Below are 20,088 nucleotides of genomic sequence, written 5' to 3'. Positions count from 1 at the left end.
CTTGCATTTGAAACAGTTCATTCGCCACAACTACGTCGTTTGCTCGCATCTCTTTCAGTCAGTACAAATATTAAATTTTATGCAACCATACATACCCGTACATTGCAGTAGAAAAGTATCAATTGAAATTCGCTTCATTTGTTGTTAATCCAAGTTGAATTTGTAGTCCTACATACCGCAACAATAGTTTTGGTTTTATTGTGGCTTTAAGGGCCAGAAATGGGGTTTATAATTGCTTGACACCCGTACTATTACCAGAAATGCTACAGGCGTGACTTATCGGTACATAGTTCCCTTAAAGCCATCAATCTAAACTGTACTCTAAATTGTCTATCAAGTTACCAACATATGATAACTCCAACGATCCGAATCATTAGAAGTCATACCGTAAATTTGGGTGGAATTGATCAGATTTATTAAACTTTTACACAGTTTAAAAATCTTCAATGATTTTCTTAAATTCTTAAAAAAAACAAAAACAAATCAATCCCTTGAGACGTTTTTCGCAGACAGTCCTTGGAGAAATTCCTAGTGGAACCCTTGACGGAACTTCTGATAATATTCCTGAAATTTACCTTAAGAAATTCGTAAAGGAATGCTTTCAGGATTTTTTGATGGATTTGTGGTACCACAATTCACACAGTATAAGAATTACGTGGAAAAGTCTCGAAGGATTGGACTTTCAATATTTTAATTTTATGAAAAGCTTAAACTTTCAGCTTTCTAATGGTGAGTTCAGATTTGAAATCGGTGGTTGCGAATACAGCAAAAATCGCGATTTAATGACAAACTTCGAAATGGCGGCCAAATCCAAGATGGCTGACTTCGAAGCCACACCATGAACAGTCAGTCCTTTTTCAATAATCCATCTCACTTTCGGCTAAGATACCAATCTACAACACATTCGCGTTTGTGTCCACTAGTCAGTTTAGCTTTCTATTCCGCAGAATCGTTACGTGGTCTGTGGCTTAGTTGGTTAATGTGCCAGTCTAGCGTAAACGCAATCGTGGTTTCGAATCCCACCAGAATGCGTTTTTTTTTTCTTAAATTTTAGCAACATTTTGTGTCTTCTAATTACAAGTGTTTCAAATATGTTTCACATGAAAGGTCTATTTATACTTTCCCTTCATATAACTGTGCAGTTTTATACTATTACAACATCATTTTTTGAGAAATTTCGCAAAGAATTAGGAGCAATTTGATGAAAAATCGTCATCTTTGTCACCTTGTCAGCCCGTTGCACAGTGCACAGTGGGAAAAATCGACCCAAAAAACGGATCTTTTAACGCCGCTGGTTTCGGTACGTGAAGTTGACCATTTCTGACGTAAAAAATTACGAGAAATCGATTGGTGCTAATTTCATTCACCGCACGGCACGTGCGGCAAGTGGTCCATTTTGCCCCATTTCGTCCTTTTTTTTCAAACAAAAAGGGAATCAAAATGTACTTTCAAACAACTAACACAACTGTAGATCATTGAAAATAGCTGCAGGTGTAATTGGAAGTTAATAGGAATCATAAGAATACATGAAAGATCCTTTTAAATGCTTATTTTGCCCCATATGCCCCAACAACTGTCGGATATTCACAATTTTTCCAAATTATGAATGGATTTTTAATGTTACTGACTTGAAGTTGATTTGTTTGGCATAAACAAAAAGTGCTAGATCTGTTATCACCAGAATCATCTGCGGGAGTTGCCCAATTTGCCCCATTTTGCCCTATTTTTTATGAAAAAAATTAGATTTAAAATGTATTTATGAAAAACAAATACTGCTATGGAACATTGAAATTAGTTTTAGGTGCAGTTGGAAGCAGATATCTTGCACATATATCATGAACATATATGAAAGATATTTTCCCTATTTTACCCTAGATGCCCCTAAAACTGCTGGATAATAACATATTTTGTATGGTTTTGTAATGTCGCTGGATGCAATACATGAAGCCCTGGATCATTTTTGATATATACAAATGCGGTTTATCGATTAATACTACAATCATTCTCGGAATGGTATAAATAGTTGTCCATTTCTCCCCAATTTGCCCTGATTTTTGCAATGTAATGAATAAATCAGTTTGCCCTGATTTTTTGTCAAGTAATGAATAAATTTCCCAAAGCAATAAATTATACATATTTAAGATGCCTCATTTAATCAGTTGTGTGCATATTTACCACAAATTAAGATTAGGGTTATTGCTTATTATACCCTGTAATCCCCACCAAAGTCATATGTTTCAACTGTCCTTTCGATTACATTGGTTTCAGTACCAAAAGTCCATCAATTCGGACATAAGCAAATGGGGGAAATCAATTCATTCATGAGGCGACAACAAATCATGGCGAATTGGGGTAAAATGGACAGCTATTTGTACCCTCCCGTGAATGATTCTAAACCTTATCGATAAACCGTATTTGTATATATAAGAAATGATCTAGGACTTCATGTATTGCAACCAGTAACATTACAAAATAATAGAAAAAAATGTTATCATCCAGCATGCCCTTTAAACATGTAGGGCAAAATAGGGAATTATTATTTATGCGAATGATAGCTGTTAGCTTCCAATTGCATCTAAAACTAATTTCAACGTTCCATTACAGTATCTGTTTCTTATAAATACATTAGGGGGGCGAATTAGACCACTTCCCGTGCCGTGAACTGATTAAACTGATTAAACGTCGCGATCACCAAGGCAATCTTTGATTATTTCATTCGCAAAATCATGAAATATTTCAAATAAGCAGAAAATCATGGCTTGCGCAGCAATTAAATCTGTTTAGTGAGTACCCCTGTAAGTAATTTTCTGCAAAGTTGTTATATATTTTTAGGAGCAACTTTTGAAAAGTTTACTCAAAAGTTAGATGAAAAATCTATTCTCTAAATAAGCCAAGAAAACTAAATGGTATCTTCGACAAAGTTGTAGATAATATAATGCAAAAAAATGTTGCCAAAGACACTTTTGCTCAATCTTTTAAAATAAGCGATATATAATAAATTTAGTATAAACAACCCCTTCAAACCTTGGAAAAACCAATAAATCCTTTATAGCTTGGATAAGGTTTTCATGACTTTTGATGTTTTGAACACTTTTTCAGTATGTTATTACATATATTTTTCTGAAGACAGTATTGTTATTATTTGGTTCAGGGTCATTTGGCCGAACGCCATTTCGCCGAATGCCGTGTGATCGAAAATGAAAAATGAACTTAAGTGACCATGACACTGTTCCTCGCATCAGTATAACTCGAAACAACAGCCTATGATTCGAAGAAGGAAAAATCTATGATAAAATATTGGCAGTTTCAACGCCATCCCCTGAAAGTCAAAACTAGAAAGAATAGCCTATGATTAAAAGATGGAAATATTTCTGATGATCATATTGGTAGTTAGAATGTCAAAAACTTCTTCTGGATCCTTTGATCATAATTCGGCCAAACGGCAGTCGGCCAAGCGACCCATTCGGCCTGATGACATTCGGTCAAACGACCCATTCGACCAGATGGCATTCGGCCAAATGGCGATCGGCCAAATGGCGATCGGCCAAATGGCGATCGGCCAAATGGCCGGACACCGTTATTGTTTATACTTATTCTTTTTCAATTTTCCTATGTTCTAAATACTTCTTCAGTATGTTATTATATATCTCTTTTCTGAAGACAGTATTGCCATATGGTTATTGTTTATACGTGTTTAAATTTTCCTTTGAAAAATGACCATTTTTTATAATGAGATATCTCAATATCTCATTATAAAATACTGTCTTCAGAAAAAAAGATACATATATCTAAGAAAGATATAAACATAAAGGATTTAGTGGTTTTCCAAGGTTTGATGGGGTTGTTTATACTAAATTTATTATATATCGCCTATTTCAAAGATAGAGCAAAAGTGTTTTCGGCAATATTTTTCTGCATGATATTATCTTCAACTTTATCGAAGGTACCATGTAGTTTTCTTGGCTTATTTAAAAAATAGATTTTTTTATCTAACTTTTGAGTAAATTTATCAAAAAATAAAAGTTATTCATAGTTGCTCCTAAAAATATATAACAACTTTGCAAAACATCACATTATATTATTTTCACATTTTCACTCAAAATGCCTACGATCGTGTTTTCGCGATTTCAACCACTGTGCGTTGGCGTCCATCAACCGACAACGTCGACATGATTCTTGCTGTTACTGATGCTTGCTAGGGGAAGAGCAGGCAAGGGGAATGATACTATCGTTGATCACATCCCGCATAACCCAACCAAAGTGGTTTTTATCCTTTTTTGTCATGTTCTGGCGAAAAAGTAAGAATAATCTGAAATCCCAGACTTTATGTAAATGGTGATCTGTTTTCAGTGAGAGTTACCCATGAATAAATTCAAAATAATATAAACCTGATCAATTTCACTTCAAACTACGGTACATCCAAACCCCCTGGACATGGGCTACCCCCCACGACAAGACCAAACATTTTGAAGAATTTCAAACTCAAAACTGCTTCTAAATCCCCTCATCACCCAACCTCACTCAATACAGAGCTACGATAACAAATCGTCCTCATCGATTGGGACCACGACGTCCTCCGCCTCGACCGGATCGACTCAATCCGAAAGCGAGGAAGCCGTCCTGCTACGAGACTGGGATTTCGAGCGTTTCTTCCCGTCCAATGAACGTCCCCAACGGGCCTCCCACCAGCCCCAGCGTCACTCCATGTCGGACAAGTCGTCCTCCTCGTCGCCGGCGGACTCCAACGGGCGCCTCAGAGCCAACGGCTTGGACAAGTTCCGTAAGGAACGCGAAAACAGCAAAACGTCCAACCTGGCCTTCGCCGAGAAGAAAAAGGTCGAAGAAATGAACGCCCGAATCCGGCTGGAGGAGCGAGTCAAGAGCGAAATCTTCGCCCGCCAGTACCAGAAACAGCAATCTCCTGGCAAATCTAGTCCCGGTTCGTCCTCGTCAACCGCTGCCAACCAGTCACAACAGTTCCTTGCACCGCAATCTCACAAACGTCAGGAGTCTGACTCTAAACTCTCGCTTAACTTTGTCCGGGGATTCCGCCGGGAGAACTCGGACTTCTTTCCACTGTCCAAGCGCCATTCGGCCATTCTCGGCGAACAGCTCACCCCGAGCAGCGGTGGCAGCAGTTCCAAGCAAATGTCCTCCAGTGCCATCCAGCCGCAGCAACGTTCCAGTGCCATATTCCCGCGCAATCGCAACAAAGGAGAACCCATCCTAACGGACTTTACCGTCACGAAACGAGGCGACGGAGACGATCTGCGACCTCGCACCCCACCCAGACCGTCGTCCGGTCAAACCAGTAGTGCACAGTCGGCGGCGACGCGGCAAGCGCCTGCCACACCCTCGGTACGGAATCTCGACTTCCTGCGGCCCCGCCGGGAGAAAACCGAATCGGTCATCTTTGTACGCAATTCGCCTACGCGGCAGCAGCTGTTCGACAGCCAGGTAAAGCGACCCCCTTCCTAAGTTCCCACTAGCTACTACACTACTTGTTGGTTTCAAATCAAGTCGCGGAGTTCGTTAACTGATTATGCATTTGAGGTCGCGCTCGTCCCTTTCCCCCAGCCAATTATGCTAACCTCTGAATGGAAGGAGTAAAATTTAGGACAGAGAAGCGTACAATCCCCAGCTAGAATGTTTAGTTTGCTACCGCAGCAGCAGCACAATCAGTAGAAGGCTCGAAGAATTACTGATGCTCCCGGGTACATACTAGTCAGTGTACTAAGAATCAACTTTTGTTACGCCCAACTCTAAATTTCCTTTCTTTTACATTTGGTTTCGACTGAAATGGTATCAATGCAATGTTTCATGATTTTGCATTAACATTTGTCTAGTGTAGCTTAACAATTTTCGAGAAAAAACAAAACCTGAGATAGATAAGTTTTCGATGGTTACACTAGTTTACAAAATAAAACGAAAGTGAACTTCTATCCACGACCCAATTTATGATGTATAATTACGTGGTATTTTCGAGATCGTGCTTCAAAAAATTTCAAGTAGAAAACTTGTTGAGTTTACCTGAAAATCTAGCACTGCAGTTTTTATAAATATGAAATATTATTCAAATATCTTACGTTGCAGTGAACCAATTTTCAATTTTTTTGCATGAATAAAATTCAGAATTTATGAGACAATTACCTTATATTTTATCAAAATATTCAAAAAATATTGATGAGACAAATTCATTGAAGGCTATTTCGAACATTTTAGGTCACCTTCCGGGATCTTCCGGCCACCTGGTTCTCTCGAGGAAGTTATCAGTTTTTGATCAGTTTTGGAACCTGCCTTGTGACGACGAGGTTGAATATCTTCTTTCTTTACTCTCTTCTGTACATATAGGATATTGGTTCCCTTATTAAGCATGTGACTCCCATTTTCATCCTATGAAAAACGAAGGATTGAAGCACTTTTTTTCGAATAAGATGAATTTGGGAGCGTGAGTTTACTTATGACACTCAGACCCTACATGTCATGTATATAAACGTGTGTTCATAGCCACCGCTAGAACCAGAAATGCATTGAAATTCGTTACCCTTCCTTCCACAACACAGTGCAAATCTATCATATAACAGTGGTCAACCAAGCAAACTGTGCCGCTTCACAGTAACATTCACACAATCTGTCGCTTAACGCCTGGCATCCACGCACCAATGCGTGAACCCCTATGCCAAAAATAAACACATTTCCAAACAACACTCCGACATCGCATGAACTTGTGCAGATGCAGTGAACTCCGCGGTCTGTTGGCAACAAGCGGTTGCAATCTTCATTCTTCTGAGATTTTTTCAGAAGTTCTTACAGGCATTTCTCGTAGATTTTTTTTTCTGGTACAAATCCTGCAGTTCCTTCTGTGATTTTTTCCAGTAAATCCTTCATGAAATTCCTCCAGATGTCTCACCTGGGAATCCTACAGAAGAATATATATTGAGTCACTTTGGGGATTTTTTTCTGGGCGTTCTGCTGAATAGTAGTCTTCTTCTATTCTTCTTGAAGCTCCTGCGGCAGACGATCTGTCTGAAATTCCCTAAGCAGCTCTATCTTGGATTTCAACAGGACCTTCCTCCGGTATACTTCCTGAAATTCTGCCAGAAGATTTTTACGAATTCCTTCTGGGATATTTCCAGATATTTTTTCAGTAACCCTTGAAAAAGGTTCTCCCCTGAATCTTCAAAGCGTTCCTTCTGAGATCCCTCAAGGAGTTTATCCAGGGAGATTCTTCTACTCTTGAAGACCTGTCTGCAATTCTTCCAGTAGTATTTTTTGGCATATATACTTCCTGATCTATTGGTTCCGATTTTTTTTTTTGTTTTTTTTTTCAGGAATTCCTTTTGACTTATCTCTGGGATATTTCTTTTAGCGATTCTTCCACGCATTCAATGAAGGAAAAAGCTCTTCTTTATTATTAAAATTTATTTCTCAAGGAGATCGTTTTGGCCTTTCACGTTTAAAATTTCAGGAATTATGTACTAAACTACATTTTGGAATTCCTCCAGTAGATCCTTCGTATTTTTTTCTGTAGATCTTTCAAGATCTAAAAAGTAATTTGTTAAGAAATACCACTACTGAATGAATTTCAGAAAGATTTTCAGGCAGTGAAGAGAATTGTCAGACAAAAGAGGCACAAAACAAGCAATAAAGAAGACGCGGCGATTACCTTTATCCCAACTGGTAACAGATAATGATATGATCTCGATTTTTTTTTGTTGCAGACAAAACGGAAGCTGAATTTGTTGCATACTTTTCAACTCGAAACTTTTTGATGATACATCTTCAGCAGCGTTGCAGTGTTTACCGACTCGAAGTTACCACTCGAAAATTACAATGCAAGGCTTAAAAATCTCTAAACTCGTGGTGCACGATCTTTGTCATATTCTGTTCAAGTTGGGACAAACGTATGTCGCATTGGGTAGAATGTCGCAACAAATTCAGGTTGCAACATTGTCGTTATTGTTGCGCGATGGTTGAATTTTGATTCACTGTTTTCAGGAGAAAGCTTCGATGGAACTTGTCGAGGGATCCCAAGAGGAATTCTTCGAACAATCTAAGAACGAACTTTTGCGGGATTCCCAAAAGAAATTAATGAATCGAAGAATCAGAGAAGAAATTCATGAAAATATCAGATGCAATTCCTGAAAAAAAAAATCATAAAAAACTGTAGGAGGAACTCCAGAAGGATCTCAAGAAGAAATCACTGCAGTTCATTTTCACATTTCTCAAGAATTTTTCCAGAATTTTCTTCTGCGATTCCTCCGGAATAGAAATCTCTTTGTGGAATTTCACCAGAAATCTTCTACGATCCCATCTCGAAAGTTTTTTCTAAGGTTCCAGAAGGAATCCCAAGAGCAATCCCAGAAGGAATTTCTCGTGGGATCATTAAGTCTTTAGGAAATATGAAAAAGAAGTTTTTGAAGAGGTTAGTGGCGAACTCGCCTCGGGAAAAAAGCCACTTTAATAAAGAAAAAAAAGAATTTTTTTTCACAGGCAGGGCTCATGGATAAATGAATAAAAAAAATTGACTGAAATTCAGGGTCGCCTATTATTCGCGGAAAACTCAGGTGGAATTTTCTCGTTTTCCCCTACACTACTTACTTTGAAAAATCATAACTCAAAAACGAAGCATTTTTTTATAAAATGAAAGCAAATTTTCTCAGAAATACAAAAAAATATGAACTGGACAAAGTTTTCCACAAAATTTCCCACAGTTGAGAAAATTCGTAAAGAAAAGTTAGAAAAACTATGCCCGAACTCGTGGAAAATTTTCAAAAAAATATTTTTGAGAAGGTTATTTCATGAGCTTTACTTGCTGAAATTTTTGGAATGCACTTTTTTTCATTTTTGAGTTATGGCCAATTTTGTTTAAAAATGTCCAAATGTGCCATTTAAGCCTTTTTTTGAAAAGGCATAACTCAAGAACGAAGCATCACAGAAACAATGTTTTTTAATGATAATGAAAGCAAATTTTCTCAGGAATCCAAAAAAATATGAAGTGGAAAAAGTTTTCCACAAAATTTATCACCGTTGAGAAAATTCATAAAGAAAACCCGGAAAAACTGTGCCCGAATTCGTGGAAAATTTTCAAAAGAATATTCTTGAGGAGGTGATTTTATAAGTTTTGATCGCTGAAATTTTTGAAATGCACTTATTTTCTTTCCTGAATTATGACCAATTTTGTGAAAAATGATAAGCCTATATTATATATATACAATATACAATATGACGTTGTTGAAATTGTTGCAGTTAAATTATGATAGAAACTTGCTGTTTCTGTTGGGGATTTTTTTTTATTACCGTACGAGTTTGACGATACGTCATATCATATTGTATTGTCATATTGTGATTGTTAACATTATAATAACACAATTAAGTTTAAACATCATGGTGTTTTATAACTACATGTTTCATTTGTGTTAAAATCTTCATGTCGGGTTTTAAAAATAAGCCTCTTTAAATTTCGCTTTTCGAGAAAATCGGGCATTTCTAATAAACTTTGTCGTGAAGAAAATCTCGAATTTATACATAAATATTGCATGTGTTTTCTTTGTAGGAAGTTCGCAAAAAAAAAAATAGGAAAAAATCGTTAGGTGTAAAAGTTTTAGAAAAACATTTAAAAACAATACAGCGAAATGATTTCTTGAAAAAAGTAGAATTATTTTTTGAAAAAAAAATATGATTGAACTGGTTGAAATGTCAACATCAAAAAGCTAGATTACCCCGATAAACACTAAATTTTGTTATGGGATGAGAAAGCAAAGAACAGGGGTTTGGGACCCTAGAAGTGTCATAGTGAAAGAATTTTTGAAAATATTGGACCGGGCCTTCACAGTTTATGACTGAAGTTTGTATAAATAACTTGAGGTGTTCAATTGATATCTCGCGTTTAGTATCATACAGGCGTACCTACAATGATCGATTTCTCTTCGTCGACTTTCTCTTCGGATTATTCCGGAAAATACGACCAATATTTGGATGATCTCTTGGTGTATTTTGGCGAGTGACGACTAGGACTAGCATCTAAAACAACAAAAACAACCAAAAATTATTTGCAGGCCAAGTTATTAGCCGAAGAGAAAATCGATGAAGAGAAACCGATCATTGTAGATACGCCCGAATGATACTGGGCACGAGATATGTTTATTAGAACGCGCTGTGCATATATTTAGGCGTTAGACAATAACAAAACAAACCTAAATACCGAAAACGCCTAAATATATGCACGGCACGTTCAATGCGCATATCAATTGAACACCCCAAGTTTTCCATACAAACTTTGGTCATAAACTGTGAAGGCTCGGTCCAATATTTTTCAAAAATTCTTTCACTATGACACTTCTTGGGTCCCAAACCCCTGTTCTTTTTGTTCTCATCCCATAACACCAAATTTTGTAAAATTTTGTCGAGCTGTGTTATTTTTCGAACTCGTTGTAAAATCGAAGTGAGTATCGTGATATCATTTAAAATATTTCAACTGGTGTTATAAATGTGAAGACGTTCTAATGTACACCGGGGCAAGTTGAAAAGAGTTGGCTAAGATGAAACAGTGGGTAATGTTATTCATAGATTTTGAATCAAATAATCTTTTGGCAAAGGAAATTTTAACAAATTGAATTGATATTGATTCAAAACATGGCGTTCAAACTTGCCCCGGTGTACCTTAATTAAAATGTGCACCCTACCACTTCTTCTAAGTTTGTTCGCCTGATTTTTTTTCTTGAAGAGTGTCCCGATTTTTTTCTGCAAAAACTTCTTACACATCCGATAGATAAAAGCATTTCTAAAAAATATTGTGATAACTTATTTTTTGGAAAATGGCACCGCAAATTTGTTTTCCTCTTAATTAAACATCCAGATACCAAAATGTAAATCCTGCAAAAAACTTCCATAATACAAAAATTTAGGTCTTGCTAGCATTAAAGACACGGTTACTAGAATACCTAGATAGCTGCCTTTCATTGGGTTACGTACAAAAGGCCGAATAACAAAAGGCTGAATTACGAAAGGCTGAATCACAAAAGGCTAAAAATGTCAAAAGGCTGAAATAACATAAGGCTGAAATAATGATTCGACTAGTTTTCAAACGGCGAGCCTAAAGGCACTCATACGAGCCTAAAGGCACCACTAACATCACAGACAAACAGACATAACACTCTAATTATTCATATCGTACACTGATATAATGATCTTTATAAATATTTGCTACTTGGCCGACCACTCAGCCCTGACACTTGCATTGGTTTTGCTTGAGTTTGGCATTTGACGCACACTACCGCTCATTGGTTGTTGGTTCATTGGACGAACATGCTTCCGTTACTATGTACGAAATCGGAAAGCGTTAGGACTGTTTTTCCGCGCTAAAGTATGCATTATTGATCGCCTACATAACTATGACAGTATTTCTCCAAAGAATAGCATATTAGGGTGTCCCAAAATAGAAAAAGTGTTAAAAAGTTAACTTGCTCACCCTTAGAATGATAGATTACGGTCCTAGCAACAATAGTTCCATACATGAAAACTCAATCAAAAAATATTTAGAGGTTGCACGCATCGGTTTTATGAAAAATGGACGATTTTTGGTATTTTTATCAAAAAAATGCTTATATGAGTTGAAAAATAAAAGAAATAAAAGTCATCAATCAAAGTATATCATAGTTCTGGGTCCCGCAAACAAAGTTTGGAGGGAGTTTAGGTCGAAAAAGCTGATTTTATATATTTGGCAAAGGTTAAAATATCAAGAAATCACGATTTTTTTCACCAAGTTTTTCAAAAATGCTCAATTTATAAGGATTTTGAAATTTTTCCTGTAATTCGCAATTCCCTTATTTTATAGCAAATTTTGTGTAGATTTTTTCGGCTGAAGACAGTTTTGAGCTATCTCCTTCATGAGTTGAGATATCGGCATAATAATGATAACACAATCAATGAAAAAATCGAATTTTCTTATGTTATTTGTTTTTGTTCATTAGTTTCTATGGCTACCATGCAAAAAAAGCAAATAACAAGTGTTTGGCATGTTATGTTATGCAAGTACACATTTTTGAAGATTTCCAGAAAAAAATTAGGTTACTTTGATAGTTTTACATTGATTGTGCTTACAATAGAGTTAATAAACTATAGAGGACGAATGTCGCTGCTGTTCCCTTTGTTCTCGTTCGCAAACATCCCGGGTATCTATCTGTCAAACTGCATACTTTTTCGCTTTGATACTTATATCCCTCCCTATCTTCGCCAGCAAGAGATGTTGCGGCGGCGACGCCAGCGACATTCTCCCTCTATAGTTTATTACCTCTATTGTGCTTACTGATTCAAAGAAAGACTCAATAAGTGACTCGTTGCGAAATTTTAATAATATAAGTGATCGCAAGTCACACAATCAAATTCCATGTGTGAAGTTCTATGATGTATCTTGAGTGATGTGTAGTTCGCTCAACAATGTTTACCTTTTTAAATAGGTGTTGCTACTCTTGTTAAGCTAACATATAGGTTCTTTCTAGTTATACCAGAACTTCTGCTCTAACATTAAAACAACTAAAATTAGCTAATAAAAACTGTAAGAAAGAAAAATATAGTTTTATAGTTTTTTATTTTTTTCGCGAATTTTAACTAAAGCAGATTCTTTACATAATATTGAGATCTATTATATAATTTGATTTAAAAAACAAACTATTAGCGCACATATTTGCAGCTAGGGTTGGATTTTAGAAAGCATTATTATGTTTAGGTTCCACTATTATTAAAAAAATATATAACTTAGTGACTGGTCTAATATGTTACAAGAGGTGTTAAGCTAAGAAATGTCAATGCTAAAATCTTTCTGCTGCGCAGCTTACTCGTTAAAACATAATTTACAACCAAATTTACAAGTTTTGAATCGGTGGCTTACTATTGTTATCTGATCAACAGATGAAATCTAAGAAAAAAAATTCTTCTCGTATTCACAAATCGGGTGTGAAAAGTTATGTTCAGCATATATAGATATAAAACGATGATTAACTCTCAAAACCTTTACATATTGTTGCTGTCATGCAGTATGAATCAGTAATGATCAAAGCAACCCAATAATTCCTGACATTCTTAAAAAATGTACACTTGCATGTACTATTATGTCAAACATTTGTCGTGTGTTGTTTTAATTGCATGGTAGCCATGGAAACTAGTGAACAGAATCGATTAACGTAAGAAAACACGATTTTGTCTTCAGACTCTAGTTTAATTTAAAAACACTTCACTAATACTTTACTTTTGCAAAAGAAAATAAAAAATGAATAACTCTTTTAAAGAAAAACTAGAAAGGACGAGCAAATTCCTTTTAATTCTACTACTGTGCTTATCTTCGGACAGATAGGCCTATTTCGTCTGTGACTTACAGACTTCTTCAGTGTCAAGTGCTCGACTGAAGAAAACCTCGCATTCGTTATGGTATTTATACTAGAAGTGTATGTGTAGGTACGTGTGTGGGTAAAAGTGTAGGTATAAAAATGTAGGTACAAAATTGTAGGTACAGTTTTGTAAACAAAGGGGTGTATCTACCTGTTAGAAAACAGGGTGTCAATAAGATACCTAAAGCTAGGAAAATTCCTACCGATTTGGTAGGTAGCCAATTGACTACCTACCAAATCGGTAGGAATTTTCCTAGCTTTAGGTATCTTATTGACACCCTGTTTTCTAACAGGTAGATACACCCCTTTGTTTACAAAACTGTACCTACAATTTTGTACCTACATTTTTATACCTACACTTTTACCCACACACGTACCTACACATACACTTCTAGTATAAATACCACAACGAATGCGAGGTTTTCTTCAGTCGAGCACTTGACACTGAAGAAGTCTGTAAGTCACAGACGAAATAGGCCTATCTGTCCGAAGATAAGCACAGTAGTAGAATTAAAAGGAATTTGCTCGTCCTTTCTAGTTTTTCTTTAAAAGAGTTATTCATTTTTTATTTTCTTTTGCAAAAGTAAAGTATTAGTGAAGTGTTTTTAAATTAAACTAGAGTCTGAAGTAACAAGTTCTACTAAAAGCTCTAAAGTAATAGTAAAACGATTTTGTCATTGATTGTGTTATCATTATCATACCGATATCTCAGCTCATGAAAGAGATAGCTCAAAACTGTCTTCAGCCGAAATCATCTACATAAAATTTGCTATAAAATAAGGGAATCGCGAATCACACGAAAAATTTCAAAATCCTTATAAATTGAGCATTTTTGAAAAATTTGGTGAAAAAAATCGCGATTTCTTGAGATTTTAACCTTTGCCAAATATATAAAATCAGTTTTGTCGACCTAAACTCCCTCCAAACTTTGTTTGCGGGACCTTGAACTATGATTTACTTCGATTGATGACTTTTATTTCTTTTATTTTTCAACTCATATAAGCATTTTTTTGGTAAAAATACCAAAAATCGTCCATTTTTCATAAAATCGATGAGTGCAACCTCTAAATATTTTTTGATTGAGTTTTCATGTATGGAACTATTGTTGCTAGGACCCTAATCTATCATTCTAAGGGTGAGCAAGTTAACTTTTTAACACTTTTTCTATTTTGGGACACCCTAATAGCATATATTTAAAAGAAGGAAAAATCTTTGATCACATTGTTGGCAGCTGTAATGGCAACCAATCTCCATAACATCATGACTCGAAAGAATAGCTCATGCTCAAAGAAGGAAAAATCTCCATTGAAATACCATCAGTCATTTTTTGTGTTAGTTGGTATGCATCATTAGCCTCTTCACTAACACATTCTATGACTAGAACCCATATATGTAGACAATATGGTTAGCGAATGGGTAGTCATGCTGAGGGTGACGGGTTTGATTCTCCCTCGGGCCAGAAACTTTTTGTAATGGAAAATTCCTTGACAACCGCGGACATAAAGTATCTTCCTGCCTGTCACACGATATACAAATGCAAAGTGGTCATTGGCAGAGAAGGCTCTCAATTAATAACTCTTGAAATGCGTATACTGAAAGCAGGCTTTGTCTCAGTTGGGATGTTACGCCAGAAAAAAAAGAAGTACTATAACTCATTTCCTGCATTTTTGCAATTTCAGCCTTTTGTGCATTCAGCCTTATGTTACTTTCAACCTTTCGTGTTCAGCCTTTTGTGCATTCAGCCTTTTGAAATTCACCCTTTTGAAATTAAGCCTTATGTTAGCATCCCCTTTCATTGCACTCGAATTTTATCGACAACAAATCTGAAGATCTTGTTTGATCTGGAAATGTTAGGCAATTTTCATAAACAAAACAAATGGATTACCCTAACTTTTTAGGAAAAAGTTTGCAAAACAAATCATGTAGTGATGGAATGCAATCCCAGGACTAAGAGTATGGTAGACCGGCATCTCAACCAGCTGCGTTGCAAATTATTTTCGGATCTGTACTAAATAGTAAGTTCAAATCTAAAATATGGCTTAGCTCGTTGGAGCGCAGGCCAAGCGAATACGGAGTCGTGGGTTCAAATCCCTCAAAAAATAGTTTAGGTTAATAGTAAATAAGTTGAAACCAAAAAAAAAGAAACAAAATTTAGAGCTGGGAAAACAGTGTTGAACTATCTTATGTTTGCCATGATAGCAATCGCCATTATTCCATCTTCCTACTCATATGTGGCTAACAAATGATAAAACCTTATTCAAATGAATAGCTGTGCCTGCCTTGCTATATATGGATATCAAAGAATAGTCATACTTTTCATTTTGCATTGCATTTTGTGTTCTAACCATACCTTCATATACAGTCATGGAGCCCCTACCCTTCCAAGCCAATGTCTGCGTAAAAATCGAGCATGCATTTTCAAATTTATATCATCGCCTGATTTCTCATTGGACTTTTGATTTGTGTTTAGTGTTCGTTTGTGTTTTATTCGTCTGTGTGTGCTTTAAGTGTCGTTAGTCTTAAAACTCTCTCAGTTTATCGATTCGGCGGTATAATTCGCATCTAAGTGTGTGCGTGTGATGTGTAAGTTTGACGAGTGTCTTTAAAAAACGTGGACATGACTGTATTTGTGATGCATGTGTTTATCTGAGATTACAGTAATATTTACTTGACACCAAATACCGTACCAATCCGTTAAACGACAATTTAGTACTAAAGTGCAGCGTCATAATATTAAACCAAGGTACATGTTCAAAATCTAGAAGAAATAAATACCACATCAGTTGTATATATTATGTCAAATACTTCATGTAACTACAGGAATAAGTTGTAAATAATTGGAATGTGCTTGAACTGTAACTACTAACCGAACAATGTGTATGTGTGATTGACTAACCTGCAAATATCAGCAACTGAAGAAGGTAATACGTACGGAAAAAGTAGTGTCAAAAAGTAAACAATCCGCCGGACGTCGTTCTTTGCCGCACCATCCTCTCGCTCTCAAGATTCACTTTTCATCGTCGCCATTGTTTTTGAAATATCGTTGATCCTTTACTTTTCTTTGTTATTTACCTATATTCAAATATATTGCAAACCGTTTACCATTTGTATGACAAAAGTTGAGAACAGATCTGATACGCACATATGAATAACTTTAAAAAATCGGAATACACACCAATAATGACGAAAAATTGAAACGTCACTAAACTAAAGCAGATTTGTTACGCTTTTTAACAGGACTTTTTCTTCGCTTTCAAGTTTTGTTTGTGGATCTTTTTATTTTTCTGATGCTTATATTGACAAATCAAACAACGCCATTAACCTATTTGTACCAGATTTTGTGAGCGTGTGCTCGTGTTCTTTTCTTCCAGCTGGAAACTTACCTTCTGTCGTCTGGTTTCTCATGTTTTATTTTTTTTTGGTTTTGACTCATTGTTTTTGTACTAAAACTGAACATTTCCTTCCTTTACTAAAACAGGGTTTTCCCCTTTGTCCTACATGCACCATTACGCTTATGTTTCAAAACCCTTAACTAAGCTTAAAACTTCACAAGCCCCCCTCAACACCCGCTTTTGCACACTAACTTTGTACACAAAATTTAAATCGAGAGTAATGATTCACGAATTTTCCCTTGTTATTTTCGTTTTCAATTGAAGTTATTCATTTCCGTTCCTCTTGAATTTCCCAAATTTTTTTTTATTAGACTACCTGTCCTTACTTTAGAACCCGTTCTTTGTTGAAATTTATTTCGTTTTAGTTACACAATTTACGCGCACCTTTACAATCCAATTGATTATCCAAAATTAGTACTAAAATATTTGTTTTCTCATCGTACCCATCCCAACCAACGCAGAACCGCGGTGGCGAGAACAGCAGTTTAGGAACCCCTGGCCAGCGTACGAGCAGTGTCCTACCGGATCTGCTGAGTCAAGCATCGCCGGCCACGCCGCCACGACATGACAAATCCGCCAGCGAAGAGGTTAGTACTTGTTGTTTGCGCTCTATTCATAGTCATTCGAACGCCAACCATTGATCAATATCATCATCCCTTCATCCCACCAACATCCATCCAACAATCCACCCCTCTCAAATCACTGCGCGCCCGCCGCTCATACTCAACACCGAAACACACCTTAATAACGGCATAAGAGTTTTACACCACGTCGTGTGCGTGTGTTTTGCTTTGTTTTGTGCACTCACGTTTGCAGAACATTTTAGCGTAAATATATTGCGGAGATATTGTCAACAAGTCATGATTTCGCACAATGATGAAGTCACGTTCATGCTCAGCCCGAAGGTCATCTGTCAAGAAGTGATACACTAAAACACATTAGATGAAATTCATCACATTTTGTGTTTAAACATCACACACTTTCTGTTTTCAATCCTTATTTTTCAAACTCACTTTCACTTAATTTTGAATAGCGAATTCGGTATTTTTTTTTCTTTAAAATTAGAACATCTCACAACAACGAACTTGTTTAGCGGAATTTGTTTTTTGCCTGTTCGTTACGTTTCTTACTGTTCTTGCAAAAAATGATAATCTAAAAATAACTGAAATTCATCACATTTTGTGATGTTTAAAGTTTTTTTGTCCAGCTCTTCTTTTTTTTAAACAGACATACTTGATTTTGAATACCACGTTCGTTAATTTTTTAACGAAATTCAACAGCATAACACTGAACTGGATCAGCAAAATTTGATGGGGTTTCCACATGTTTTTGACATTTGTTGTACTAACCCTCTGCCATTGGCGTAGCTAATCTTTTTTCTCACTCATTGTCCTCGATAAACACGAGAAAAAGCGAGATGGAAGAAAGGGCCTGGGCCCCCTCTTTCATCTGTCTCTTTCTCGTGTTTGTTTAGAAGAGTGAGTAAGAAAAAAGAAAAAGCTGGTTACGCCAATGCCTTCTGATGTTCTAATTTCGTCAAAAAAGTACAGAATAGGCGATTCAAATGTGAGGGCGATGTTAGGAAGTAGAATTAATGCAAAACTAGATGTACTTTCTCATGTTTCGATTTTTTTCTTTTAATAATGGAGCAATATTTGGTTTCAATACACATTTAGAGGAAGGATCAAGGTATCTCTTTTTTTCTGCTGGAATTCGTAATAATCGAGTTCAACCTGTATTGCTCTGTTATTTAATAAATAAAAAATAAAACAAGTAAAAACATCCTGTTTGGCCTTAATTTTGCTCTTTCTCAAAAACTACTGAAAAGTTCAAAAGTGTATTCATATGGAATCGATGATTGATCATTGTTCGAAATCATGCACGTTTTTCTCAATTTCCTTCGCGAATTTATCACTAGCTTTGTTTGTTGTACTAAACCGAACTTAAAACTGTCGCTTTAATGCGTGAGTAATGATTAATCGAAAGGGTCGTTCTCAAGTAACTCAAGTAACATTTCGATAGTCAATTAGTCTTGTAGAGGTTTGACAACCGTCATAAAACCTTATATCTTTTATCTTGGTCTTATGATGGTTTTAAGATCTTCTTCTAGTTCATTTGACTTAATGCTACTTTTGGGTAGTACTTCATCGTACGACTGGATTTGAAGGTGTGTGGCCATTTCGATACAGAGCACCATCAACAAATATAATGTTGTAGTGATTAGAAATTGTAAGTTTTCACTCAAGCCTTTGCGTGAAACTGTGTTGTTTTATTACTCATAAAAGGTTTCAATTTGCCTTCCTCACCCTTAAGAACTGATGGCTGCGGTTGTATAATACGTGTAGGTATAGGTAAACTTCAGGATTCGGTGGATTCGGCGCACTAAACCAAACTAACATTCTCATTACTGTAGTAATAGAAAGTAAAGCAACTTGGGATCAGCAGTATTTTGTAGTTTTGATGGAATTTTTGTGTTAGTAATTTGAAACTTTCAACGCTCATGTCAATCGAGTATTTTTTTGCATGAAATATGCTACTAAATGCTAAATGCTCATTTTACTAATTGGTGTATTTACAATGTATACAAAAATCATTAGTCATTGCTAGATTACTTCGAATAATCACTTCTATCACATTATTAACTTTTTTTTGTTTAACTATCAGGTTTTTCACTCCTTTTTTATTATCATTTTTATTACCTTTTTGTCTTATGAATTTCAGCCCGAGGCTGGTTCATTCCCAACTTCTCTTGAAAAGTATCAGCATTTGGAATAAAAAAAACAAATAATGCTTTGAGATCATTGTAACCCAGATATTCAACTCTTATAGAATGATGGATTTTTCGGATTTTTTTTTTGGGAAACCATTCGCAAACACTCGGAAAATTTCTTCGACAATTTCATTAAGAATTCCATTTCCTAATTGTTAAAAAAAAATAACGCAATTGGATTTTTTCAAAATTTCCTCAGAAATTAAATAATTTTTCCGGTAATAGCTTTGAGAACCCTCTCAAAAATTTATTTTGTAATTTATACGGCATTTTTTATTAGGTAATCCTTTATTAATACATTCTGAAATTTCATTCTGATTTGTTTAGTCAATTTCTTCGGGAATTTTTTTTTTCGACACTGTTCTTGAAACTTGTTCGATTCCTACGGAAATTGATAAGGTAACTCCTTCGGCGAATTCCTCGGCAAATGTCTGGATTTTCTATTTTCTAATACCTTTAGAATTTAGTTTGAGAATTTCTTTCGCTAATTGCTATGGGAAGTGATCAAGCATTTCCTACGGGATTTCCTTTGGCAATTTAT

The 20,088-nt window shown here is 35.9% G+C and overlaps 1 protein-coding gene across 1 annotated transcript; it reads left to right on the top strand.

The window, feature by feature from the left end:
• Positions 1-4,530: 4,530 nt before the first annotated feature.
• On the top strand, positions 4,531-17,364 carry LOC134284699 (misshapen-like kinase 1; the record flags this gene model as incomplete). The annotated part of the gene is given in 2 exon segments (XM_062843820.1): positions 4,531-5,457; positions 17,239-17,364. Coding segments are annotated over 2 exon segments (1,053 nt in total), but the record flags the coding sequence as incomplete, so codon positions are not given.
• Between the last annotated feature and the right edge of the window lie 2,724 nt (positions 17,365-20,088).

This window comes from Aedes albopictus, unplaced genomic scaffold (genome assembly GCF_035046485.1).
Source record: "Aedes albopictus strain Foshan unplaced genomic scaffold, AalbF5 HiC_scaffold_565, whole genome shotgun sequence".
Lineage (NCBI taxonomy): Eukaryota > Metazoa > Arthropoda > Insecta > Diptera > Culicidae > Aedes > Aedes albopictus.
This window is presented reverse-complemented; position numbering and strand designations above follow the sequence as displayed.